The following is a 27,609-nucleotide window of genomic DNA, read 5'->3' on the forward strand; positions in this document are numbered from 1 at the left end:
CTAGAGACAAAAAATTCACCAAACCACTCAATATAATTATATTTATTTACATCTTAGGCCTCTTCGTTAAAGGTATAGCTTATAGACTGATCATGAATATTGATAGAGTGGAGATATATAGGGGCAAATTCACTAACAGCGCGAAAATTTGCCAGCGATGGCTTCGCGCACATCGCAACACTTTCGCCAAGCATAAATTCGCCTGGACAACGCTAATTCACCAAGATCTGAACTTGCGCACAGGGTACCGAACGCTGGCGAAATTACGCCAGCGAAATTAGCAGTCCGAAGTTACGCTAGCGTTGGCTAATTAGCATACGGCGTGCAGTTAAAGTACAATGGGCCGTATATTCTGCAGCAAATACATTACACTACACAAGTCCAGGGAACCTTAATAAAATTATATAGAGTTGTTATAATGCCCTACACATATACACAGTATAGTTTAGGTGCCATATGTTAGCAAATGTAGGGGGGAAGGAGGATACCCGAAAAAAAAAATTTACAATCTTTTTCAGTCTATCACCCTTTTAAGGGCTGGACACACTGGGCGATTTGGGGAGATTTAGTCGCCTGGCGACTAATCGCCGCGACTTTTCTCCCCGAATGCCTCCCCTCGCTCTGCGCCTGGCTAAAATGAAAAATCGCCTGCGCTAATCACACGCGGCGATTCGTTTCCGAAGTCGCCCGAAGTTGCCTCACGAGGAAACTTCGGGCGACTTCGGAAAAAGAATCGCCGCGTGTGATTAGCGCGAGGCGATTTTCATTTTAGCCAGGCGCAGAGCGAGGGGAGGCATTCGGGGAAGATTGGTCGTGGAAAGTCGCGGCGATTAGTCGCCAGGCGACTAAATCTCCCCAAATCGCCCAGAGTGTCCCAGCCCTAAATAGGAAAAAACGCCAGTGTTTTTTGGGACTTAGAAAATGTTAAACTTTTTTTTGAGGAACTCCCATCTACTCTATTTCATTTCGCATGGTCGGAGGTGGCGAAGGCAAGTCTGGTGATAGAGGTAAGGGTCAGTAAAATCAAAAACTTAGTAATTTGCGTAGTAATGCTCTTTCGCCAGACCGTTAATTCGCCTGGCGTTAGAGTTCGAAGTTGCGCCAGGGTCTATCTCCTTGGCGAATTAAGCCAGCTACCGTTGGTAAATTGGCGAAGTGCCGAAATGACATCACGCTGTCGAATTTTCGCCAGCGTTAGCCACTTCATCCTTTAGTGAATTTGCCCCATAGTGTCAATGTAGCTGCAGTGAAAACAGTGGGGAAACCCTCCATTAAGTAGTTATTATACCATAAGGTGGAACATTCTGATTATAGTTCTTTCTTCTATATCATCCATACTTGTAACTATTATATTCATTGAGACGGGAATGCCTTACCTTTCCCGCGAAGACTCCATCCGGAGACAACACAGAGGCTGGCAGGTGCCAACTCGCTGGTTTTGCCAGGGAGGCATATAGGGAATATGTCACTGTTGAACTGAAGGCTTTCATCCAGCTCCACTAAAGCAATGTCAAAGTCATTTGTTTGGCTGCTGAAACTGGGGTGAGGGATAATCTGCTTCACTAAACCTTTCTAAAACAAAAAGGAAATGTCAGGCCTCGTTAGCTCTGAAGTTAATAAAACAACAAATCACAGGTGGTTAACCCATTATTGCCATAAAGAGGAAATCTGAAAATCAAATGTATTTCTCTCATTGACAGTAACAACACAAATAAAGCTCAAATGGGGGACTTAAGCTGGCCATAGACGCAAAGATCCGATCGTACGAATCAACGTATGATCGGACTATCCCATCTCCCGACCCTCCACTAACCATTCAGATCAAAGTCTTACCATTCCGCTCAAATAAAGAACAGATCAGCCGATGTTTTGCCCCTGACAGCAATCGTACGATACTTATGTCTGACAAAGCTGGTGACAGTCTCCCTCGGAAATCGTACGATCGGCAATACACGCAGAGATATTATCGGCAGGCGACAGAAATGTTCTAACCTGTCCGATCGACCAAACGACTGATCTCCAAAAGGTCCGAAAAGTCCACGATTCGTACGATCGGGTCGTTGCGTCTATGGCCAGCTTAAAGGAGGACAGGCATATGGCTGTATATAACTTAAAAACCATTGAGCATTTGCAGTGTGAATTCCAATTTTTCATTATGCAAATATAATCACACATTTGGTTTATAACCCCTTAAATGTTGTTATTAGATAAACATAAATAAAAAATAAAAACTGAAGATAAAACAGACGTTAGGAAGTAAGATATGTCCATGGCTGTTTCTCAAAAAATACTATTTTGTTCAAAAACTCAGGTTGACACAGATAAAAGCTGGACATACTGTGAAGCAGAGGAGAGGAGACAAAGTAATGATCCACACCTGATTGTGTCCAGGCCGCAAGAGATCATGTATCCCAGGATCCACCAGCCACACATCACTGAACTTTCTTAAAAAGAAGGAAAAGTACTGAATACTTAATGGGGCTCATTCAGCATATATTTGGCAAACATGCAGTTACCTATGGCCAGGGCCCGATTTCAGAGGTGGGAGCCCATAGGCCACACGTCTCCAGTGCTTCTCAGCAAGTGGCTGTGCCGCATGCCACCCCTAATAACTTGCCACCCCTAGGTCTCGCCCCAAATCCAGGCTTGCCTATGGCCCTATGTTTTGAACTTGCACCTTGCCCTAAAAGTTGGTGCCTATAGTAGTAGTGGGATAATAGACTCAGTAAAGAGACTGTGGCTGTGGGATAGAAAGTATTGTAGGGAGAGATGGTGCCTATAGTAACAGTGGGATAATAGTCTCTGGGAAGGGAGTGTGACTGTGGGATAGCAGGTATAGTAGGGAGAGATGATGTCTATAGTAACAGTGGATAATAGTCTCTGGGAAGGGAGTGTGACTGTGGGATAGCAGGTATAGTAGGGAGAGATGGTGCCTATAGTAACAGTGGATAATAGTCTCTGGGAAGGGAGTGTGACTGTGGGATAGCAGGTATAGTAGGGAGAGATGGTGTCTATAATAACATTGGGATAATAGTCTCTGGGAAGGGAGTGTGACTGTAGGATAGCAGGTAATAGTAGGGAGAGATGGTGCCTATAGTAACAGTGGGATAATAGTCTCTGGGAAGGGAGTGTGAACTGTGGGATAGCAGGTACTGTATAGTAGGGAAGATGGTGCCTATAGTAACAGTGGATAATAGTCTCTGGGAAGGGAGTGTGACTGTGGGAAGCAGGTATAGTAGGGAGAGATGGTGCCTATAGTACAGTGGGATAATAGTCCTCTGGAAGGGAGTGTGACTGTGGGATAGCAGGTATAGTAGGGAGAGATAGGTGTCTATAGTAACAGTGGGATAATAGTCTCTGGGAAGGGAGTGTGACTGTGGGATAGCAGGTATAGTAGGGAGAGATGGTGTCTATAGTAACAGTGGGATAATAGTCTCTGGGAAGGGAGTGTGACTGTGGGATAGCAGGGTATAGTAGGGAGAGATGGTGTCTATAATAACAGTGCGGATAATAGTCTCTGGGAAGGGAGTGTGACTGTGGGATAGCAGGTATAGTAGAGAGAGATGGTGTCTATAGTAACAGTGGGATAATAGTCTCTGGGAAGGGAGTGTGACTGTGGGATAGCAGGTATAGTAGGGAGAGATGGTGGCCTATAGTAACAGTGGGATAATAGTCTCTGGGAAGGGAGTGTGACTGTGGGATAGTAGGTATAGTAGGGAGAGATGGTGCCTATAGTAACAGTGGGATAATAGTTTCTGGGAAGGGAGTGTGACTGTGGGATAGCAGGTATAGTAGGGAGAGATGGTGTCTATAGTAACAGTGGGATAATAGTCTCTGGGAAGGGAGTGTGACTGGGATAGCAGGTATAGTAGGGAGAGATGGTGTCTATAGTAACAGTGAGATACTCGTCTCTGGGAAGGGAAAGTGGTTGTGGGATAGCAGGTATAGTAGGGAGAGATGGTGCCTATAGTAACAGTGAGATACTAGTCTCTGGGAAGGGAGTGTGACTGTGGGATAACAGGTATAGTAGGGAGAGATGGTGCCTATAGTAACAGTGGGATAATAGTCTCTAGGAAGGGAGTGTGACTGTGGGATAGCAGATATAGTAGGGAGAGATGTTGCCTATAGTAACAGTGGATAATAGTCTCTGGGAAGGGAAAGTGGTTGTGGGATAGCAGGTATAGTAGGGAGAGAATTTTATTAAAATATTAAACAATTACAAAAGAAATACAATTACATTTCAATCAGATCAGAAGTAAGCAATAAATCAATAATACATCAAAAAGGAAAATAAACATTCCTGCAAAGCATAATGTTTCCGACAGATTTCTCAGTTTCCACACCATTTTCCCTCCCTGCACCCATCAGCCCATAAACAAGATTTAACATTCTGGTTATGTTCATATAATGCATATCAGGAGCCATATTTATGTTTCTTATTTAAAGACTTGTCTAAACTTTTGCCTCCTGATATTTTCACCTGAATCCTTATACCGGTCTCATGGCTCTCAATCCCTCCTTCTTCCTCCTCCTCCTCAAGGGACTCCCAATCTGCCTCCTGGGATTCAGAAATCTCTTCCCTCTTACTCTTTTTCCTACTGGAAATAACGGAAGGGAGACTTTTCCTTTTCTCAGGTGCTTCCTCTATTCTCGCCTCTTCTTCCTCTGCTAATTCCCCCCATGATTTCCCCCCTGGCAAAACAAACCTATTTTCAGTTTTAATGGTAATTACACCAGGGCACTTATTCTCTTTAACTTTCTTCTTTGATTTGCTGCCCACCACTTTCCACTCATCCCTTCCTCTCCCCTTCTCATGGGACATCAGTACCTTTGTCTTTTTATTCCCTTCACACTTCCCTGCGTCACTCTTCCTTCCATCTTTCTCAGCCTCCTTCCCTCTCACCTCTGTTTGGGGCCCTCTAGCTGTTTCTCTTACCCCTTCTGCTCTCTCCTCCCTCTTGTCTCAGTCTGTGGCAGGTTCTCCCCTGGCATTGGGGTGCTCATCTCCTGTGCCAAATTGGGACAAGCTCGCTGAATGTTGCGCCAGGCTTCGGGGCATGATCTATAAGCATGGCCTGACTTCATGCACAGGTTACACTTTATTGCCTGGACACATTCTTTGCTCGGGTGCCCAGTCTCCCCACACAAAGCACATTTCTGTACATTACATTTCATGGCATAATGCCTGTTGGACCCACATTTATAGCATAGTCTGGGCTGACCCACATAGAAGCAGACACCCCTTGTTTTCCCAATGAAAAACGAATTTGGGAGATGACTCTGAACATTGTGCTCTACATGCAGTTTAACTTGGACTTTATATCCCCCCGTCCAGAAACCCTCCTCATCAAACAGTCGCACCAGGGGGGATAAGACAGAGCACTGGCGCCTGAGCCATATGAGGACGTCCTGCTCATCTACCGTCTCATTCTTCATCATTATAGTCACTACTTTAGTTTCAGGTTTGGAGACAGGTATTACCCTAAACCCCTCCCACTCCTTGGCCTCTTTCTTCAGATGATACCTCCTCCAGAATTCCTCTAACCCTTGGGATAATTTAAAACTGACGTCAAATTCAATATCTGTGACACTTGTTAGAGCATAAATATCTTGTGGGGTGAAATCCAACAACTGTTTAATTATGTTTCTGGCAACAAACCTGCGCCCCGGGAAATACTCTCTCTCATTCTCCCACTTCATTTTAACTACATTTATTCTCTTATCAATCATCAATCTGAACATCAGAGTCATCTTTCGTCTCACGTGCGAAGAACCTCCTCCCTTCCCAAACATTACCCCCAGCAGCCCTCTCACTCCCACCTTGCACATTGCTCTCCCCAGCAGAATAAACACCATTTTTTCCCTCCCCCACTCACTTGCATTGCATCAACCACATGCACCTCAGCTGCACCTCTCTCTGCAACTTGCTCCACACTGCCCCCAGCACTCACAGCATTCATTGCACTCACTCCCCCTTCAGCCAAAGCAGCCTCATCACTCGCATGCATTGTATTAATTGCATTCACCTGCACCTCACTGCCCCCAGCACTCCCAGCAGCTGCACACACATTAACAGTATGGTTATCATTATCAGTATGGTTCTCAGGATTATTTCCAACACTATTATATTGTGCAATGTCTGTAGCACTGCTACATTCAGCAACAGTTTTTGAACCCTCTGTTTCATTAAGCAGTTCAGTAACTTTAAGCAGAGTCTCAGCAGTCACTTTGCCTTCCTGCATCTCCTTAAACCTCTGCCGGTTTCCATAAAGCTCCTTCCATGGCTCAATAACATTCAGAATGTCTTTAATGTAAGTCTCGGTCTCCTTCAAATCCTTATGAAGGAAAGTCAACTCCCGTAAAACCTGGTTTCTCCTCTCTCCTTTCAGCGACTGCAGTTCATCTATCAGATTATCAATGTCTCTGTTTAAACAGTTTTGTTTATCTTCCAAACTCCTCAAGTCCTCCAATGCTTTAATAATAGTGTCATATTGTATCACAGTCTCACTCACTTTGGGAACATTCCCTTCACTCACTTCTGCTTTCCCCATGGGGGTCACAGTCATTACCTGCTCAGTGTCCAGGGCCACACGGTTTCCATGTTTCTCACTGGCAGCCGCCATTTCCAGGTCACCCAGAGCACTTTCTGCAACCTCTAGGGCAGGGATCCCCAACCTTTTGAACCGGTGAGCAACATTCAGAAGTAAAAGGTGTTGGAGAGCAACGCTAACATGAAAAATGTTCTTGGGGTGCCAAATAAGGGCTGTGATTGGCCATTTAGTAGCCCCTATGTGGATTGTCAGACTACATTGATACTCTGTTTGGCAGGGCACCTGTTTTTTATACAACCAAAACTTTCCTCCAAACCTGGAATTCAAAAATAATCACCTTCTTTGAGGCCACTGGGAGCAACATCCAAGGGATTGGAGAGCAACATGTTACTCACGAGCTACTGGTTGGGGATCACTGCTCTAGGGCCACACTGCACTCAGGCTCCATGTTGTCTGTAGCCATCTCCTGGTTGGTCAGAGCACTTTCTGCAACCTCCAGGGCCACACTGCTCCTAAGCGCCTCACTGTCAGCAGCCATCTTGCAGCCATCAGACTCCACTCTCTCCTCCTGGCTTGCCTCTGTTGTAGCTCCGCAGCTCCCTGCAGTCACTCCAACACCAGCCTCCAGTTCCACAGAGTCAGAGTCACTCTCCATGCCGCTTCTGGAACAGCTTTTTCTTTTTCTTTCCTTTAATGGAGCAGGAAACCTTGCCCTTTGTTGTGCGTTCCACGGTCACCTCTATATTAGGATCAGTAGCCCTCCTGCTACTGCCCAAACGGGTCTTCACTGAATAACTTGCAGGCATAGTCTCCTTCTTCCCCATGGAGTGGGGAAAGGTAATAAAAACAAAGCAGAAGTTTCTTCAATACTATCCCCCAGACCCAGCCGGGCCTAGGAAAAGCCACAACTCAACAGAGCTCTCCAAACACCTCCTCACAGTAGCAGTAGTGATTAGAAAATGGCCTCTGGGAAGGGGGTGTGGCTGTGGGATAGCAGGTATAGTAGGGAGAGATGGTGCCTATAGTAACAGTGGATAATAGTCTCTGGGAAGGGAGTGTGACTGTGGGATAGCAGGTATAGTAGGGAGAGATGGTGCCTATAGTAACAGTGGGATAATAGTCTCTGGAAAGGGAGTGTGACTGTAGCATAGCAGGTATAGTAGGGAGAGATGTTGCCTATAGTAACAGTGGGATACTAGTTTCTGGAAAGGGAGAGTGGCTGTGGGATAGCAGGTATAGTAGGGAGAGATGGTGCCTATAGTAACAGTGGGAGAATAGTCTCTGGGAAGGGAGTGTGACTGTGGGATAGCAGGTATAGTAGGGAGAGATGGTGTCTATAGTAACAGTGGATAATAGTCTCTGGGAAGGGAGTGTGACTGTGGGATAGCAGGTATAGTAGGGAGAGATGGTGCCTATAGTAACAGTGGGATAATAGTCTCTGGAAAGGGAGTGTGACTGTAGCATAGCAGGTATAGTAGGGAGAGATGTTGCCTATAGTAACAGTGGGATACTAGTTTCTGGAAAGGGAGAGTGGCTGTGGGATAGCAGGTATAGTAGGGAGAGATGGTGCCTATAGTAACAGTGGGAGAATAGTCTCTGGGAAGGGAGTGTGACTGTGGGATAGCAGGTATAGTAGGGAGAGATGGTGTCTATAGTAACAGTGGATAATAGTTTCTGGGAAGGGAATGTGACTGTGGGATAGCAGGTATAGTAGGGAGAGATGGTGCCTATAGTAACAGTGGATAATAGTTTCTGGGAAGGGAATGTGACTGTGGGATAGCAGGTATAGTAGGGAGAGATGGTGCCTATAGTAACAGGGGATAATAGTCTCTGGGAAGGGAGTGTGACTGTGGGATAGCAGGTATAGTAGGGAGAGATGGTGCCTATAGTAACAGTGGATAATAGTCTCTGGGAAGGGAGTGTGACTGTGGGATAGCAGGTATAGTAGGGAGAGATGTGCCTATAGTAACAGTGGATAATAGTTTCTGGGAAGGGAATGTGACTGTGGGATAGCAGGTATAGTAGGGAGAGATGGTATCTATAGTAACAGTGGATTATAGTCTCTGGGAAGGGAGTGTGACTGTGGGATAGCAGGTATAGTAGGGAGAGATGGTGCCTATAGTAACAGTGGATAATAGTCTCTGGGAAGGGAGTGTGACTGTGGGATAGCAGGTATAGTAGGGAGAGATGGTGCCTATAGTAACAGTGGATAATAGTCTCTGGGAAGGGAGTGTGACTGTGGGATAGTAGGTATAGTAGGGAGAGATGGTGTCTACAGTAACAGTGGGATAATAGTCTCTGGGAAGGGAGTGTGACTGTGGGATAGCAGGTATAGTAGGGAGAGATGGTGCCTATAGTAGCAGTAACATAATAGTCTCTGGAAAGGGACTTTATAGAACATTTCCCTAAAAGAATCCTCACAGGAAAGCAGACTTTATAACTTGGCAATGGAAACACTACATACTCACACTAAATTGAGTGCATAAGCATGGAAGCCAATTAAAAAATTAATGTAATTTGTCCAGCTCGATGTTCCTTGTGCCTGAGCATGTTGTATCCAGTTCTAAAGGACCTATTTTCTGAGTGGGTTTAAACCCACAGTTTTATCTGCCCTACTGTTAACCCAGCACTGTATATATGATTGGGGTGAACCCTATTCCTACCAGACTTACCTGTTTAAGACACAGCTCGCTGTTGTAAGGATCCAGTTTTCTGCAATAATTGCTCCATCGCACACATGTTCTCCAGCATACTGTAAGCTTGTGTGCCAGGGCCAGGAGTGGGGGACTGCCTCTTCCACTTTAGCAATGCTATTATATATAAATATGGGGGGGACCTGGGAAACTCCACAGATGCTGTCTGAGAGTAAAAGAGGAGATACAAGTGAGCTGGTGCTTATCTAACAGGTAGTATAGGGGCCCTAGGCACTGCAGGAAACCTCATATCTATGGCTGATATCTAAGGATCAAATCTATGGCTTGAAGTTCAGCTCTCAGTATACAGTATACATATCCTTGACATATATACATATCCATATTTATATTTATACTGAGAGCCATCTAACATTATTTTAAAGATATGTTGTACATGTTCTCCCCAAGGGGTCCCTGTGATGCTGGGGGTTAGTAAAAATGCCATCTTTGCACCAAAGCCAAAATTCAGTTGCAGAGGCTGCTTAAACATAGTGAGCAACGGTATTAATAAGAGATTATGGCTGGGATCAATTTGGGTGTAATGTTGTAAAATTCACACCTGGTCTAGTAACCAATAGCAACAAATAAGAAAGAGACATATACTGGTCGCTGGTTTGCAATCTGATTGGTTGCTATGGGTTTGAAAGCAAACACCCACTTTAGGTTACTTACTATACCTGGTGCAAATTCTGTGACTTATATTACATTACTCCACAAGTCCTTCCCAACAAGTATCCCTTCTTCACCCAGCACTTCATCGCATAAGTTCAGGGACCTACTGGGAGGCATTGCCCAATCACATGACTACTATTTAATGATGAAGAGTAGAGAAAGGAACTTTTACTATAAATATTCTTATCTAAGGCAGAGAGAACATACAGGTGGAACATTATAGACTAGAATGTGGGGCAACAGTAGTGGGGCTGGGAGCTGTGACCCCCTGAGATTGCAATAACAGGCACCAAGTGTAGCTCATGCCATTGAGTGTACAAGTAAGACTTGTGCTGAATGCCTGTATAGTAGCCATAGTTAGGTCCATAAAAGCCATTGTTATGCCTAAGCTCCCTTACCTTGGGCAGTTGTTTCCTTCTTGTTTGTGCTGGGCATGTTTCCTTGCCTACTGTCTTCAACTAAACCTGCAAATATGTTCAAACAAAAGAAGATAACTATTATTACTTATTGATAACCTAGTAGAAGTCACACCTTTGCATTGCTGTAATCTACCATTCAGGTTTTAAGGTGGCCACACATGATAAGATCCACCCACTTGGCAAAGTCGCCAAAAAAGCAGATCTCTCTCCAATATGCCCACCAACAGCAAGGCGATATCGGGTTAATCCGATTGTTTGACCCAAGGCCGAAGAAAATGGACGCTGCGGTCCTCGATCACATCGAAAAATCAAACCTCCCCAATGAATATCTGGCCAATCTTTGGCCAGAGATCAACCGGGGAAACTTGTCGGAAGCCCAATACACGGGCAGATAAGCTGCTGAATCAGTCTAAAGGACCAATATTGGCAGCTTTAAAGGAACTGTTCAGTGTAAAATTAAAAACTGGGTAAATAGATAGGCTGTGCAAAATAAAAAAATGTTTCTAATATAGTTAGTTAGCCAAAAATGTAGTATATAAAGGCTGGAGTGACTGGATACCTAACGTTGTAGCTGAGGCTCTCTTGGTTTCCACTGATTGGTTACCAGGAACTAACCAATCAGTAACTTGAGGAGGGCGCATGGGTTTATTGATGTGCGGGTCGAGCTTTTCTCGACCCGTCTGCAACCTGACCTCCCACCACCTGCGCCCGCCCGACTTCCGGGTCTCTTTTATAGATGACATCAAAAAAGGGGCAGGGCGAGAGTCTATAAAAAATCAACCTTGAAGTCGAAAGCCGGCATTAGGGTCATAACTGTTTGCTTTTGAATCTGAGCTGCATGCTGAGGATCAATAGCAAACTCACAGAACAGTTGTGTCCCATGTGGGCCTCCTTAAAGTCGCTGACTGACTCCTACCTAAATACATCGGCTCATTTCACCTCCTTTTGACTTGAATGGGAAAAGCCTCTTTACTGTTTTTTAAAGGCCAGGCTGATGCACGTGACCCACAACCTCATGACCATTGACTTAATTAGGTAGTAAAACTTATTGTATGCAAATAACACATCTTATCTGCATACTTGTATTAATTCCATCACATACCTAATTTATATTATTTATTTTTCTAATATAAAACAGCAGCCCTGGTCAGCATACAATAGCAGGGTCAAACAGCAGGGCAGCTCCAGTAGTACCTGTCTACACTACAAGCTAAAGTTAAAAACAGGGCAAACATACTGACAGATTTTAATTGATGGCACATTGTTAGAAGAAGAGATTACGTACTGTTTGGGCTGACAAAAGTGAAGGTCGCTCGGAACCCTTTATCATTGTCACGTTCATCTGTTGAAAACTTTATGTGCATCACAGCCGTAGTGCTATACACTGGAGCAGGAAGGGAAAACCCACAGAACGTTTCTACAGAAAAACAAAAAAGCCACTGATTGAATAAGAGCATCAGCTAGTTACATTTATCAGTTATATTTAATATTCCTTTTAACGCTAGGCCTGTCTTTAGGGAAGGGTGCAGGAATTTGCTCTGGAGCCCATGTATCAGAGCATGAGACATGGGCCTTAGGGGTTAAACGTATTTAAAAATACAATGGACATTTCAGATTGTGTAACATCTTTCACTATATACATCAGGATATGCACTAGCGATGCACAATTTGTATCCCTTTAGCTGTTGTTGATCTGCAACTTCTAATATGGGATTCTGGGAGTTGTAGTTTAACAAAAATTGATGGGCTGCAAATTGGACATCCCTGATTCATACTATCCTCACCCCAGCTGGGGCTCAGATTTTAGCATTGACAGAGGTCTTCTGTGTTCTCTAGGGCTGATGAACCCCCAAATATCCCTGTATTATAGATGGCTCACATGTAGATGGAGTCACATATAGATGGAGCTCACATAAAAATGGAGTTAGAGAGTAACATGTTGCTCTGTAACTCCTTGGCTGTTGCTTCCAGTGGCCTCAAAGCAGGTGCTTATTTTTAAGGCAAGTTTTGGTTGCATAAAAACCAGGTGCACTGCCAAACAGAGTCTCAATGTAGGTTGACAATCCACATAGGAGCTACCAAATGGCCAATCACAGCACTTATTTGGCACCCCAAGAACATTTTTCATGCTAGTGTTGCTCCCCAACTCCTTTTACTTCTGAATGTTGCTCACGGGTCCAAAAGGTTGGGGTTCCCTGATCTAGGCCATGATATACAGTATCTAGTAGAATAAAGTCTTCTTATGAGAGTGAGTGATCTTTAAAAAAACTTTCTAATCTACCGAAATCCAAATATCAGCTTGGTAAATGAGCTCTAGCAGCATCTGTGTGCTAACTTATTGTTCAGCTCGAGGGCTACACCAGACTGCAAACCTACAGATATGGTTGAACTAAAAAACACCAGTAGTGGCCCACATGTTAAACATCACTTGGCAACACAATTAGATGGTTAAAATGGTGATGATCCCTGCTAACTCTGGGTTAGAGAGTGGCCCATTTGATCTTCTAGAATGAGGTTGTTTTCTGTTTGGAGTAGACAATTCTGATGCAACTGATTTCAAATCTGGTAGCTGTTAGTTCCAGCTTTAATCTTGCACGTGATGCCCGGCCTAGACTAACCAATCTTGTCCTCGGCAGCCAAATCCTCATAAACGGCCAGATAGTCGGATCTGCAGTCGTCAGAGGGTTCTAGTGCAAAGTCTTCAAACTGCAGCTGAAACAATTAAAAACAGAGAGAAGTGCAATATCCTAATATAAGTTCAGCAGAAATTGTGTGTTAATTTCGCTTAAGCAAACAAAACCCCAGCCCAGCCAAGGGTAAAGGTGGCCATACACGGGCCGATAAAAGCTGCCGACAGACCGAGTCGGCAGCTTATTGGCCCGTGTATGGGCTTTCCCGATCGAGATCTGGCCAAAAGTCGGCCAGATCTCGATCAGATGGGACTAAAAATCCCGTCGTATCGCGGGCGCATCTGTTCATTGATGCGGTCCCGCGATCCGACCGCCCGTTCCCGTTCGTTAGGATCCGATCGTTGGGCCCTAGGGCCCACAATCGGATCAGCCCAATCGGATCAGCCCGATATTGCCCACCTCATACACGGAGAGATCGCCAAACGAGCGGATCTCTCCGTGTATGGCCACCTTTACTTAAGTGATACAGTGGCGGAAATACTGTGGGTGCGATTGCACCAGGGCCCGCACCCCCTCGGGGCCCACTGGATGCTTGCGCTGACGGGAATCCAGAACCAAAATTCCAACCCTTAATCCTCCATACTTGGAGTCCTCTTGTTGGTGACTCTGCCTAACTTTCTTTTGTTCCTTGAGCAACTCAGCATTGAATCTAGCACCATTCTAGATAATCTCCTCTTATGGGTTCCTGGATCTGGGCTGGGGTTTACTCATTCCAGCTCAAGAATCAATCAGTGAAATACACTACTTCGCTCCTCAAGTAGAAAACAATCCTGTAGGTCGGTTAATCCACATATCTAGAAGGGTAATTCCAACAGGGATTTGTGGTATACTAGTCCTGTATAATGATAATAATAACAATAATGTAGTACAGACGCACATTGCAGTTCTGAAAGACTGTCTGTAATGTACCTTGATATAGGAACCAGATGGACCATGGATTATCCAGTGACATCTGGAGTTGCTTAAGTAATTCTCAGGGTAGTTCATACTTTGTATCTCTCCTTCCTCAAAAAGCACAGCAAAGGATCCGCAACCTGAGTCTATAAAACAAAGAAATATGGGAGTCAGAACAGCCAGTTTCCTTGATTCCACTTCCTTCCTGATCTTTTTTTTTAATTTTTAAAACGGACCCAAAAAAATAAGAGAGTGTTGCACGCAATTTAATATATATATATATATATATATATACAGTATATATACAGTATATATATATATATATATATATATATATATATATATATATATATATATATATATATATATATATATATTAACTTAACTGGTAAAAATGGTGTGCTTGCTTGAGAAACACTACTACACTTTATATTAACTGCTGTCATAGGACAGTCGTGCAAGTTAAGATTCTGTTGAACAGAATGGTTTTAGATGGACAAAAAGATGATAGATGGATAGATAGATGATAGATAGATAGATAGATAGATAGATAGATAGATAGATAGATAGATAAAAGATAACAATAATTTTACAGTGCATTGGTATAGTTACCCATAATACCCAGCAATTATAAATTAATTTTTTTTTTTTAAATTGATGAGAGTGCTATTCTTAGCACTTTTGTAATTCATTATTAATTTTTTTTAATTCCAAGATATTAAAGGATTTATGTAATGTTCATATGAATTAATATTGTTACAACATCGCCACCTGCTGGTCAGTTCTGATCATTCTGACCACCAAGTGGTCAAGACAGTTGTCAGGAGAAAGAGGCTGCTCTGATGTTCTTCTGCTTAGGAAAGGAATTAGAAACCTTTCCCAAATCTTTACTAAGCAGAAGAACATCAGAGCAGCCTCTTTCTTTTTCCAGACAAATTTCTTGACTAGATGATGGTCAGAATGATCGGAAGCAAAATTCTTTCATATTAACGGTACAAATATCCCTTAATATCTTGGAAAAAAAAAAAAAAATAACAAATGTACATTGCAAAAGTTCTTAGAATAGCACCACGATCAAATTTACATTTACTTATTTTAAAGGTTTACTTATCCTTTAACCTTACCCCTTGGACAAATAACAATATTCATATGAATTATATGCATCCATTTTAATTGTACCTTTCTTTTGGGGACAAAGAAATAAATATGCCATAGCACATTAACTGCCTCAAACACCTCTGCATTTTACCAATGGCACCTCTAGGACAAGGAAATAAAGACCAGTACCTGGGTAAGTGTTAGGTTCCACTGCTGAATAGTACAAGACAAACCCAGTCCGGTTTTCGTGAAAGTCAGAAAAAAAGTTTAGCTTAATGCTTGAAAAGGAGATAAGAAGGGACCTCGGGGGGATATCACCGCAAAACTTCCCTGTGGAAATATAATATTGTTTTGTGATACATATAGCTAATATTATACATCTGTATTAACTGGTTGGTCTCAGACTATTTTAGACAGATTCCAGAAAGGTTTGGAAGCCTTTTTTTTGGAAGTGAGGAAATACAAGGTTAATATATTACAAAGCTGAACCAGGGGCAGGTCCTATTACACTTTTAGAGTCAGGAATTAATTAATCTGAGTCACATATAGGTTTTTTTTTTGTTTTCCTTTGGATCAACAGGTTTTACTTTATAATAACGTTTTTTCAATATTAAACTGAGCAGCAGTTGGCCTCCCCAAACAAATAATCCAAGCTTCTCTGTGTATGTATTCATCATATGTATGTATAACTCTGTCTATTTAAATAGCAATTAACCCTTGGCAATCCAGGGCCCTGAGCCTTTGCGTATGAAAAGTACTGGGAACTGGGATTTACAGCGCAGTGCCTCCACCTAGGGAACACTGAGGGGGATTTCAACTATTAAAAATAACACACACAGTTTGCAATAAAACAGATATAAACTTTATGTAAAACTGTATGTAAAACTGTATGCAATAACTGTAAATGTATATCACACAATATCACTTTGTTCTAGGGAATCTGTGTGGACTATCAACCCCATGCCACAGTCCCACACTCCACAACAGGTGCATAAATGCAGAATCACTCCGGTCAGTTCAATGACCCTTCCCCAAGAGCTCTTATGTTCCCAGCAGGGTCGGAAAGACCCGCTCCTGCACTCCCTCTCTGGTTATGCTGTGTCCGCACACTCCACTCTACTATTCAGGCTCCCATGCACAATAATGGTTTTCCCCGTGTGCACCAACTGCAAAACTACAAAGAGACTCCAGAGCATCTCTCAGCAGGCCCGGATTTGTGGCAAGGCCACATAGGCCCGGGCCTAGGGCGGCACATTTTTTGGGGTGGCATGCCACCTCTGTGTGGAGCACTAGGGATGCGCTGCCCCCAGTGCTCCGGCGCTTGCATGCCAGCGCTCTTGCAACTGCATGCCAGCAAATCCGGCGATGTCTCTCAGTCTCTGCTATTTCCTATTGTAGTTGTGTAACTCAAGCCGCCACATCTGCACAGCGAAAACTGTGTCACCAATAGGAGTTGCAGTCCGTGGAATGCATTCTCTGGCACATCACTGCTATGTGGACATGTTCAAAGCACTTCCACTATAAATGGGAAAATATGCCCGCGGGCTTCAGCCAGAGGATCCTGGTAACCGGAGGGGTATGAGCGTGGGGGGCGTGTTGACGGCAGCGGCACAAAGTTATATGCGGCTGGGGGGCCCAGGGGATGGTGTGGTGGGGGGGCTGAGGCTAAAAGCCCGATAGGCCCTGGGCCCCCCAGTACGACACTGGCGCCCTCATGGAGTGCTACCTGCCTCAAGGTACCTTTCCCTTTGAAAGTAGTAGCTGCTCCCACATGGCAGGTACACAAGCCAGACCTGTTCTCATCATGGGGAAACCCACAGTGGCCAAAGTATCCACAGGCAGGCTCTCCCTGATGCTCAACTGCTTTATCAAGCAGAGCAAAGCACAGCCTATCCTTTTCCTTCTTCCTGGAAACTCCTTTCAAGCAGCAGTGTCCCTCTCCACAGATCTGGATCTCTCTGGCTGCTGCAGCAGATCCCTTTATAAGCTCTGTCAGAAACCTTGTAAATTTGGCTCCAAAGTCAGGCACTCCCCCTCTCCCAAGGATGCACTGGGGCGCCCTGCCAATCGGGCTGGATGATGTCACAGACAGAAAAACAGGGGAAGGATTTGTCTGATCCCCTCCATATATATTCATCATATCTACAGTATGTAAGATGAAAAAAATTTCCTTATGGGACCCCTCTCATTCTGGGGACTGGAGGCAAATGCCCTCTATCCTAACGCTACCACTGTGGCCAGCTTTAGATAACAGTTAAAGGTTTCCCTTTTTCGTCTACTTACCAATGAGCCTATGTGAATCCGTATAGATCGCCAGATAATCCAGATTGCAAGCAAAATCAGACTCTATGTCCAAATGGGTGAAATTCAGCAAGATGTGCATGTTTTTAGGGACAGTGAGAATCCAGTTGCACCGCCTTGAATAGAGAGAAAACACACTTTGAATCAAACCTCACTGTAAGTGACATATTTTATTATAATATAGCCATTCAGCCTCTAGTACAGTGATCCCCAACAAGTGGCTCTTGAGCAACATATTGCTCGTCAAGGCCTTCGATGTTACTCCCAGTGGCAAGTGCTTATTTTTAAATTCCAGGCTTTGAGGCACGTTTTGGTTGCATAAAATCCAGGTGTAATGCCAAACAGTACTGCCAATTCACATGGGGGCTTATGGGTATAAAAGGTTGAGGATCCCTGCTCTAGTAGATATAGTGACACTACTTATCAGTTAATGTCTCACTGGGTCCCTTGTACACCCTGGGTCCCTGCCTGATGTATCCAAAACCTATGAGTTACTCCAGGCCTTGTACATACAATAGGTGGAATATGGTCCAAGGTTTATTGGATACCAGAAGCTGACATATCCAGCAACAATCTGCAATTTGTCCAATTTCCCCATTATATGTTTTGAGCCTGTGTTCACTGCAGCTATAACCCCCACTGTGGGCCTAGACGCACCTACAAAACCCTTCAACTGCTCTCTGGAATCTTCTGCCAAATTGCTACTCCTCCTACAGTAACTAAACTTGAACTCTTGAAGGAACAGTAAAATTAATTGGTTCCCCTAATCACCGCTGACCTTCGGAAACCCAAGTTCCAGGTTCAAGCCAAGCCCAAAAATTAGATATTAGTAATGAAAATGCCCCCAGCCCTCTTCTTACTCCATGAAAATGGGAAAAGTGTAAAAGAACACACTTACTCATTGTTCTTGTAACGGACATTGGGTTTTTGAGGAAATATTAGCTCCCCCGATTTCCCGGAGAGGACGCCATCCTGCATGCTGCAGCTTTCTGCATTACATGACAAAGAGCCATTTGTAATCTCTCAAACATATGCGGCCGTCTTTGGGGGTCCATTAGCAGATTGTACTTACCCTGGTTTTTATTTGGGACAGCTACAAATATAAAGGAAAAGAACAAACACTCACTGGAACATGTCTGCATAATTACATAAGTATATAGAGCCATTTCACAATCACACATAGCATCTAAATAGCCACAGACAGGATACTCCAAGGAAACGTCAGACCTGCAAGTAGGTTACCCCTAGAAGTAACCTACTATTTGTCGGACTCGGACATAACTTTCGTGCGACTGCTGTCACGGCCAGAACATCGTCTGATTTGTTATTTGTACTACTTTTTTTAATCTGTATGGTTCGTGGCAGGTCGGAAGAAAAAGTCTTTAGGCTCACAAAAGAGACCAACTGCTAAAAATATATGTACAGAGTTATAAACTTTCCCAAGCAAAGACTTTGATTTATCTGTAGCCATTTGTAGCCTCGTCGGTCCAAAATTTCACCCTTTTTCCTTGCCTAAATGTACAATCAAAGCAGTGATACACACCAGTGTGGCTCTACTATTTGTTAGGTCATTCATATTAGGTGTTTCAGTTATTTTATCCACCCCATGTATTTTGAGACTATGTTGTATATTTCTACACTGGCATTACCTGTATTCAACTGCGAGCTCACCCAGCCAAGCAATTTCTGGATGTCTGTGAAAATGCCTGGAGATCCTTTCCTATTATGAGGCAAAAACACATTATTTTTCCATGAACGTCCACACCCCATCCCCCAGGAGGTCAGACCATGTAGAACCCAACTTCCATGACGGCGCTGGCACAGCAACGGGCCTCCTGAGTCCCCCTGCAACAGGAATTGGCACAAAAGTAACACAATTAGCACAATTTCCCACCAACCCCTCAGCCCTGAACATACATTGCCATCTATCCTTTGTTAAGGGCCCCAGCTCTCCCAGGATACTAATACCATAATGAAACGTGTTTTTGCTTAATTTAACGTTTTTGGCATTTTTCTGCTAGTATGTTTGCTGTTTTACATGACCCTATGAAATATTTTCTATTTATGATTTTAGCTGAAACTGACCATACAGGTTCTGCATGGGCCGGAATAAGCTGCTGACTCAGCCCCTCCAGACTGAATTGGCAGCATAAACCCTCATGATTTGAAGCTAGAAGTCTGTCGACAGGTTTAAGAATGCGATTAATGTGTTCATGTGGCCCTTAACTAACTGGTATCCATACGCCTGCAGTATGATCTAGTCATTGGCACTTTGCCTGATCTGTCACAGCTAAATGTGGCAGAGATAAGCTCAGTTGACAACCTCGCCAAGTGCGGAGAACTGGAGCTACCTCTTTTAATAGAGCGCTGCTTGCATTTGGCCAGGCTCTCTTTAAGAGGAGCAGATTGGATAAGAAACATAGGAGTTCATCCTCCTGCCCCCAAATTTGCAAGTCATAGAGGACACAGGTCACAACAGAGCCCTGTCCTTACTGCATACCCTGTGGCAAGTGTTAAGGACAGGGCTGGTCCATACCCCCTGACGGGTGTGCTATGCACTTTACTGCCATTCCCCTGGGCAGAAGTACCATGTGCATGAGCATGAATGCATGTCCAGTCTTGTACCTCTGTCCAGGAGAATTATAAATGACCCCTTATAGTATAGTAAATATTCTGAATGACAGTATCTCATAACCATATTAACAAATTATTATTTACCAATTTACCTAGCCAGTTAAAGGCATTTGAAACAATTTTGTGTATAGTGTATTCCTACCGTCCTCCCCGGCCACAATCCCAACTGCATCTGGGTCTGTTGCCTTTACAGAAAATGACAAATATTCACCTGGCAGGCGTCCTTCCCTCCTTCTGGAAATCCTGCACACACTATATACGAAGACACAACGGTTCCTTTCAGAGCTGACATGACATGCAGGCACGATGAGAGGTCCACAATGGGTAAGTAGACCTCTTGTAAAACAACAGGGAGAATTCCATCTGTACAAAGCCAGAGAATAGAGGAGCTGACCTTGTACCTTGGTACTATATATATATACCATATATATATATATTCTGGACACCTGATAGTGTTATGCTAGGCTGAAGCTTTGAATCAGAACTTATTTAATCGGAAACATATTTATTCAATTCCTTAAAATCATGGGAAAAATCCAAATCTTGAATTATTGTCCCTCCTTATTGTCCCAGTGCCAAATGGCATGAGCGAGCTGTCTGGTAGAACATTACACATCATGAAAACATTGCCAGTTGCCTTTTACAGTATTATTTTAAATAACATGAGACATAGGGTGTTTATAAACTTACATGATGAATTGCTCTAGCGCCGTTACCCATAGCAAACAATCAGCAATGAGTTTTGGTCAGTTTGCTACAGTTAGAAAAATCGAGTTGTTTTCTACCGGTGGCTACAGGATTGCAGATTCAGGCAGATGGGCATTTGGCTGAGATTAGTTTGGCATGGGCTTCTAGGATGAGACTGGTCTAAACTGCTCATACTGGGAATAATGCAAGGTGTGTATGTTACTTTAGTAATTCCTTATAAGCAAATATTCTTACTCTCTGTTAAATGACCCCACCCAAGAGTAACACAGAGGTCACCCGGTTCAAAAACATCATCTGGGTTTGGCAGGCATGCTGGTTGGATATTCTCGTCTGGAAATAGAAAAAAAAAGATAGAAGATTGAAGATACAGGTTTTATAGGTCAACAAAACACATCCAGGGTGACCACTATCCCCACACTTTATGGACTATGTGACTGCTGCTGTTTTTCAATGGATGCCCTGTAATAAAACTCTGTAACTCAAGCACATGCAGAGAGAGTGGAGGACCACTGCTTAAAGGAAAACTAAATCTTAACGCAAACTAGGGGTCAAAATGCTGCACGTTTCGTTTTGGAGTTCTGCACCAGGCTATGGCAACCATCTCTATGGCATCTGGGTGTGCCGCAGTAGCTCCCCATCTTATGATTCCCAGCACATGATCTGGGCTGCTGTCCCTTACCTGAGCTTAGGAACTGACCTACAATAAACAGTATATATATATATAATAGATAAGCCACAATGAGTCATTACTTCAGATTCACGTTACATGGCAGCTCTGGAAGCAGTGCAGTCTGCATCAGAATTAATAATCACCTTCTATGACAGACAAACCTCATTTTCTACTTAATGATTCACAACAATCCTTAAGATTAGATTCTCAACAGCAGCCCAGATTATGTTCAGTGCCACCGATAATCCAAGATGAGGAGACCCTGTGCACAATTTTGGTCTGATCAAAATAGTTCCTTAATTATAGATGTGAGAGGATTCTTCTGTTAAGGTGGCCATACATGTAAAGATCCTCTTGTTTGGTGATTTTACCAAACGAGTGGATCTCTCCCCGATATGCCCACATTGAGGTGGGTGATATCGGGCTGATCCGATCGTGGCCCTAGGGCGGTTGGATCGCAGGGCCGCATCAATGAACAGATGCAGCCGAGATGAGACAGGATTTTTAACCCTGCCCGATCCACATCTGTCCATCTTTCAGCCAGATATCGATCAGGGAAATCTGTCGAAGCACCCTGTCGGCCGCTTTTATCGGTCTGTGTATGGCTAGCTTTAGAATCATCCCTACCAGCACTACATTAGTGATCTAAATGTTAGCTAACAAAAGCTACTATGGTAGATAATTACACAGTGTTTGAATATCAGATAGACAGATCCAGTGCAGGTTAGGTGGATACTTTTCTGACAAAGATTCACTATTTGCTGATAATTTTTTTGTGTTTGCATAATTTCTTATCTTACTAAGAAATGTATTTAAAAAAGTGCCTTACTAATACATTTTAAACAACCTTTAAAGCTTTAGTCACTGAGCATCAGTTACCAAAGGTTACGGAACCATCCAGCAACAGTACAGCAACATCATAGTTCATTGGCTGACTCTGGTTAAAGTTGGGGTGTTTGAAGATTTCGATAACCCTGAACATCTGTTCAGTTTCTTCTTTTAGTATTTGATCATATTCTCCAATGTAAACTCTCATATATAATTTCACATTCCTGTCAATGATATTAGGAAGAATATTACTGTGCCATGTGAAAACAGATGTACTTTGGAGAGATGGTGCCTATAGCAGCAGTAGAGATAATAGTTTCTCGGAAGGGAGTGTGACTGTGGGATAGCAGGTATAGTAGGGAGAGATGGTTCCTATAGTAACAGTGGATAATAGTCTCTGGGAAGGGAGTGTGACTGTGGGATAGCAGGTATAGTAGGGAGAGATGGTTCCTATAGTAACAGTGGATAATAGTCTCTGGGAAGGGAGTGTGACTGTGGGATAGCAGGTATAGTAGGGAGAGATGGTGCCTATAGTAACAGTGGATAATAGTCTCTGGAAGGGAGTGTGACTGTGGGATAGCAGGTATAGTAGGGAGAGATGGTGCCTATAGTAACAGTGGATAATAGTCTCTGGGAAGGGAGTGTGACTGTGGGATAGCAGGTATAGTAGGGAGAGATGGTGTCTATAGTAACAGTGGGATAATAGTCTCTGGGAAGGGAGTGTGACTGTGGGATAGCAGGTATAGTAGGGAGAGATAGTGCCTATAGTAACAGTGGATAATAGTCTCTGGGAAGGGAGTGTGACTGTGGGATAGCAGGTATAGTAGGGAGAGATGGTGCCTATAGTAACAGTGGAATAATAGTCTCTGGGAAGGGAGTGTGACTGTGGGACAGCAGGTATAGTAGGGAGAGATAGTGCCTATAGTAACAGTGGGATAATAGTCTCTAGGAAGGGAGTGTGACTGTGGGATAGCAGGTATAGTAGGGAGAGATGGTGCCTATAGTAGCAGTGGGATAATAGTCTCTAGGCAGGGACTGTAGCAGTTAAAGTAGGAAGAGTTGGTTCATATAGAAACAGAAGGGATAGCAGCTGTTCTCATGACTAGGAGTGCATATGTATTTACATATAAAGCATTCCTTACCTGTCGAGTAAACAGTGGGCAGCTGTAAGTACATGACAATGGCTCACAAGGGTTCCTCCACAAAAATGCTTTCCATTCCGTTTCAATGATACCTAAGAGTGGCACACAATATAGTGTAGCATATTTTTGCAGGTAGAATTTGCTTATTTGGTACTCTACTATAGATACAGAGTAAAAGGTAACGTTAGAACGGGTGCAATGTTTGCTTTGTTGAGGCAACTACGGGCAATTGTGTGCAGTTGCAAGAACTGGGAATCTGAAAAGGAAGCAGCAGTTATCATCCCATTTCTTACTTTTAGGAGGTTGGGGGTTGTAGGGTGGATATTAATGCACTATAAACTACAATAGATTATATAGCAATAATAGCAGCTACACACAAAAGCAAACTGTCATTTTTCCTTACAGTGCAGATATCGAGCATAGGGGTTGGAATGGTGGAATGGCCCACCGGAATTCTGGGAGAAATCCTGGCATTGGTGACCAGGAGTAGGCAGCGGGGTTGGGAATGTACATAATGGGGTGGTGGTAAAGGTTTTTGGTGGGCCCATATTACCCAGTATGACATTTTCTAATGGGTGCATTGGGCAACCCTATTCTTACTACAGACTAACAGTGGTAGAACAATTGGAGCAGAGCCTGCTAATTAGGCAAATTATGGCCCTTTGGGTTAGGCAAACCATCATCTAATTCCTCTTTAATCTGCACTTCCCGTGGACATGCGCCTGTACACTTAGGGCCATGGGATCAACATTTTAAACTGTCATTTATTCTCTAGTTATGCATCAGACACTGAATCCTTCCCCAAAAGTCAGCCAAACAATGAACCAAATTGAAATCCAAATTTGCCTTTTAAAAATTTGAGGAAGATAAAAAGAAAAAGCATTAACTGTAAAAGGGGTGGTTTCCATTTAAGTTAACTTTTAGTATGTTACAGAATGGCGAACTCTGAGCAATCTTTCAATTGGCCTTTTTTTTTTATAGTTTTTGAATTATTTGCATTCTGACTCTTTCCAGCTTTCAAATGGGGGTCACTGACCCCATCTAGAAAACGAATGTTCTGTAAGTCCACACATTTATTGTTATTGGTTCTATTTATTACTCCTCTCCTATTCATAGTCCAATATTATATTAAAATCAATCCATGGTTGCTAAGGTATTTTGGACACTAGCACTAGTTAGCAAACGAAATAACTCGAAAACCACAAATAATAAAAAATGAAACCCAATTACAAATTATCTCAGAATATCTACATCATATTAAAGTTAATTAAGAGGTGAACAACCCTTATAACAAAGATTTTCACTTTCAGTTGTCCATTGCTTTAAAGTCATGTGACTTTTAGGGTTCCAAGCTAAACTTGGCGAAATTAGGGTTGCCACCCGTGCGGATTTCACCTGGACAACCAAGTTTTTGGAAGGGCTTCCCGGGAGAAAAATCCTGTCTGGATTTCAAAATTAGGAAATCCGGACAGGACATTGAAGTGAATGACATGGCGATCAGCCTATCACTGATCACCACATCATCAGTCCTGCCCCTGATGTCATCGGTCACACCCCCACGGCACCCACCACGTCCCAACATCATCGCCCCGCCCCCCTATTTTACCATCCTGCCCCCTGCCGCTTTCAGGAAAAAAAAAAAAGGTGGCAACCCTAGGCCAAATCCGCATCCTGCAAAAAGTGATGTAATTGGCTGAATTCTATGTATAGAGAGAAGGAAGTTTTGCCTGCCAGTTTTCTCCCTGAGAGCACCCCTGCAGTCAATGTTTCATGACATTTTTCTTTACAAAATAAACTTTTGTTTGTTCCAATTTAGCCATTTAAATTGGAGATAAATCTGCCATGAGAGTATTGTTCAAGCATAAAATGTTCCTGAACTTAAAGGGATACTGTCATGGGAAAACATGTTTTTTTTAAATAGTTAAATAGTGCTACTCCAGCAGTCTTCTGCATGGAAATCCAATTCTCAAAAGAGCAAACAGATTTTTTTATATTCAATTTTGAAATCTGACATAGACATATTGTCAGTTTCCCAGCTGCCCAAGTCATGTGATGGAACTACTTTCTGGCAGGCTGTTATCTCTCCTACTCAATGTAACTGAATCAGTCTCAGTGGGACTTGGCTTTTACTATTGAGTGTAGGTTTTAAGCTGGCCATAGATCCGATCATCATCATGAGACCACGATTATCTCGGAACGATCGTACGATTTGTCCATCAACTAAAAAGACCAATTTGCCAAGAAAACAAAGGGGAGCTGCCTGCTTGGCCCTGCAAATATAGATAGATTGCACTGGGACCAACAAAAAATTTTTAACCTGGCCGATCAATTTCCTGACAGATGTCGGCCGAAAAATCGTAAGATGTTCGATCGTTCGAATCCCACTAACCGCACAATAATTTCGATGGATTGGTCGGACTTCGCTAAAATCGGTCGTTCGGCAAAATAAATCTTTGTGTCTATGGGGACCTTTAAGCTGGCCATAGACGCAAAGATCTGATCGTACGAATCGAGGATTCGTACGATTTTCGAACCGTGTGTGGAGAGTCCCGACATTTTTCGTCAGTCGGAGATCGGTCGTTTGGTCGATCGGACAGGTTAGAAAATTTCTGTCGGCTGCCGATAATATCTCTGCGTGTATTGCCGATCGTACGATTTTCAGTGGGAGACTGTCACTAGTGTTGTCAGACATAAGTATCGTACGATTGCTGTCAGGGGCAGAACATTGCTGATCTGTTCTTTAACTAATCTGACTGGTAAGACTTTGATCTGAATGGTTAGTGGCGGGTTGGGAGATGGGAAAGTCCGATCGTACGATGATTCATACGATCGGATCTTTGCATCTATGGCCAGCTTTAGATTTACCAGGGAGCTGTTATCTTGTGTTAGGGAGCTGTTTTCTTATGTTAAAGGGATACTGTCATTGGAAAAAAAAAAAAATTTCAAAATGAATCAGTTAATAGTGCTGCTCCCGCAGAATTCTGCACTGAAATCCATTTTTCAAAAGAACAAACAGATTTTTTTATATTCAATTTTGAAATCTGACATGGGGCTAGACATATTGCCAATTTCCCAGCTGCCCCAAGTCATGTGACTTGTGCTCTGATAAACTTCAATCACTCTTTACTGCTGTACTGCAAGTTGGAGTGATATCACTCCCTCCCTTTTCCCCCCCAGCAGCCAAACAAAAGAACAATGGGAAGGTAACCAGATAGCAGCTCCCTAACAGAAGATAACAGCTGCCTGGTAGATCTAAGAACAGCACTCAATAGTAAAAACCCATGTCCCACTGAGACACATTCAGTTACATTGCGAAGGAAAAACAGCAGCCTGCCAGAAAGCATTTCTCTCCTGAAGTGCAGGCACAAGTCACATGACCAGGGGCAGCTGGGAAATTGACAAAATGTCTAGCCCCATGTCAGATTTCAAAATTAAATATAAAAAAATCTGTTTGCTCTTTTGAGAAATGGATTTCAGTACAGAATTCTGCTGGAGTAGCACTATTAACTGATTCATTTTGAAAAAAAATTTTTTTCCCATGACAGTATCCCTTTAAGGAGCTGCTATCTGGTTATCTTTCCATTGTTCTATTGTTAGGGTGTGGGGGTGGGGGGGATGGAGGGGGGTGATATCACTCCAACTTGCAGTACAGCAATAAAGAGTGACTGAAGATTATCAGAGCATAAGTCACATGACTGGGGGCAGCTGGGAAACTGACAATATGTCTAGCCCCATGTCAGATTTCAAAATTGAATATAATAAAATCTGTTTGCTCTTTTTAAAAATGGATTTCAGTGCAGAATTCTGCTGGAGCAGCACTATTAACTGAGGCGTTTTGAAAAAAACATGTTTTCCCATGACAGTATCCCTTTAAAGTTCCACCATATACTTTTTATCAAATATATACTGGCCTTTTTACCTTTGGCAATTCTCTATTTAGACAACAGAACGATGGCATGACATAGTGTCAGAGCATTGTTACTGGAGAGCTGGAGACGTTTAACAATAACAGCGTGCCTTAAAGGACAAAATGCAATTAAATTAAAAATACTATAGATCCTATGAACTCTGTAAAAAAAAAAATCACTTACTGTCCATGGATGTTGACCTTTCTTTGATTCTCTCCCTCCAACAATTCGAGAAAGGTAGTTCAATTCCGTTGCAGAACCCAATGGGCTTACTCCACACCGTGCACCTTATTTTAGTACGGAAAAGAAAATTGTCAAAAATACGCTTTTTTTAAATACCAGTTCAAGAATGTGCATGTCATAATGAAACTGGAGTATGGAGTGTTATAAACTTACTCTCT

General features: G+C 43.0%; 1 protein-coding gene across 1 annotated transcript in view; it reads right to left on the reverse strand.

Annotated features, from left to right (window-relative positions):
- ovch2.S (ovochymase 2 (gene/pseudogene) S homeolog) overlaps nucleotides 1-27,609 on the reverse strand; it is a 115,145-nt gene that overhangs the window by 84,787 nt on the left and 2,749 nt on the right. Inside the window, 19 exon segments of the mRNA NM_001088427.1 lie at nucleotides 1,377-1,572; nucleotides 2,378-2,444; nucleotides 9,224-9,410; nucleotides 10,315-10,380; nucleotides 11,621-11,752; nucleotides 12,954-13,047; nucleotides 13,935-14,065; nucleotides 15,207-15,347; nucleotides 17,301-17,386; nucleotides 17,389-17,434; nucleotides 18,217-18,249; nucleotides 18,251-18,307; nucleotides 18,391-18,411; nucleotides 18,968-19,163; nucleotides 20,164-20,315; nucleotides 20,895-20,990; nucleotides 22,210-22,382; nucleotides 23,301-23,392; nucleotides 27,392-27,495. Of these exon segments, the coding sequence (NP_001081896.1) occupies nucleotides 1,377-1,572; nucleotides 2,378-2,444; nucleotides 9,224-9,410; nucleotides 10,315-10,380; nucleotides 11,621-11,752; nucleotides 12,954-13,047; nucleotides 13,935-14,065; nucleotides 15,207-15,347; nucleotides 17,301-17,386; nucleotides 17,389-17,434; nucleotides 18,217-18,249; nucleotides 18,251-18,307; nucleotides 18,391-18,411; nucleotides 18,968-19,163; nucleotides 20,164-20,315; nucleotides 20,895-20,990; nucleotides 22,210-22,382; nucleotides 23,301-23,392; nucleotides 27,392-27,495 (2,070 nt within the window).

Source organism: Xenopus laevis, chromosome 4S (assembly GCF_017654675.1).
Source record: "Xenopus laevis strain J_2021 chromosome 4S, Xenopus_laevis_v10.1, whole genome shotgun sequence".
In the NCBI taxonomy this organism is placed as follows: domain Eukaryota; kingdom Metazoa; phylum Chordata; class Amphibia; order Anura; family Pipidae; genus Xenopus; species Xenopus laevis.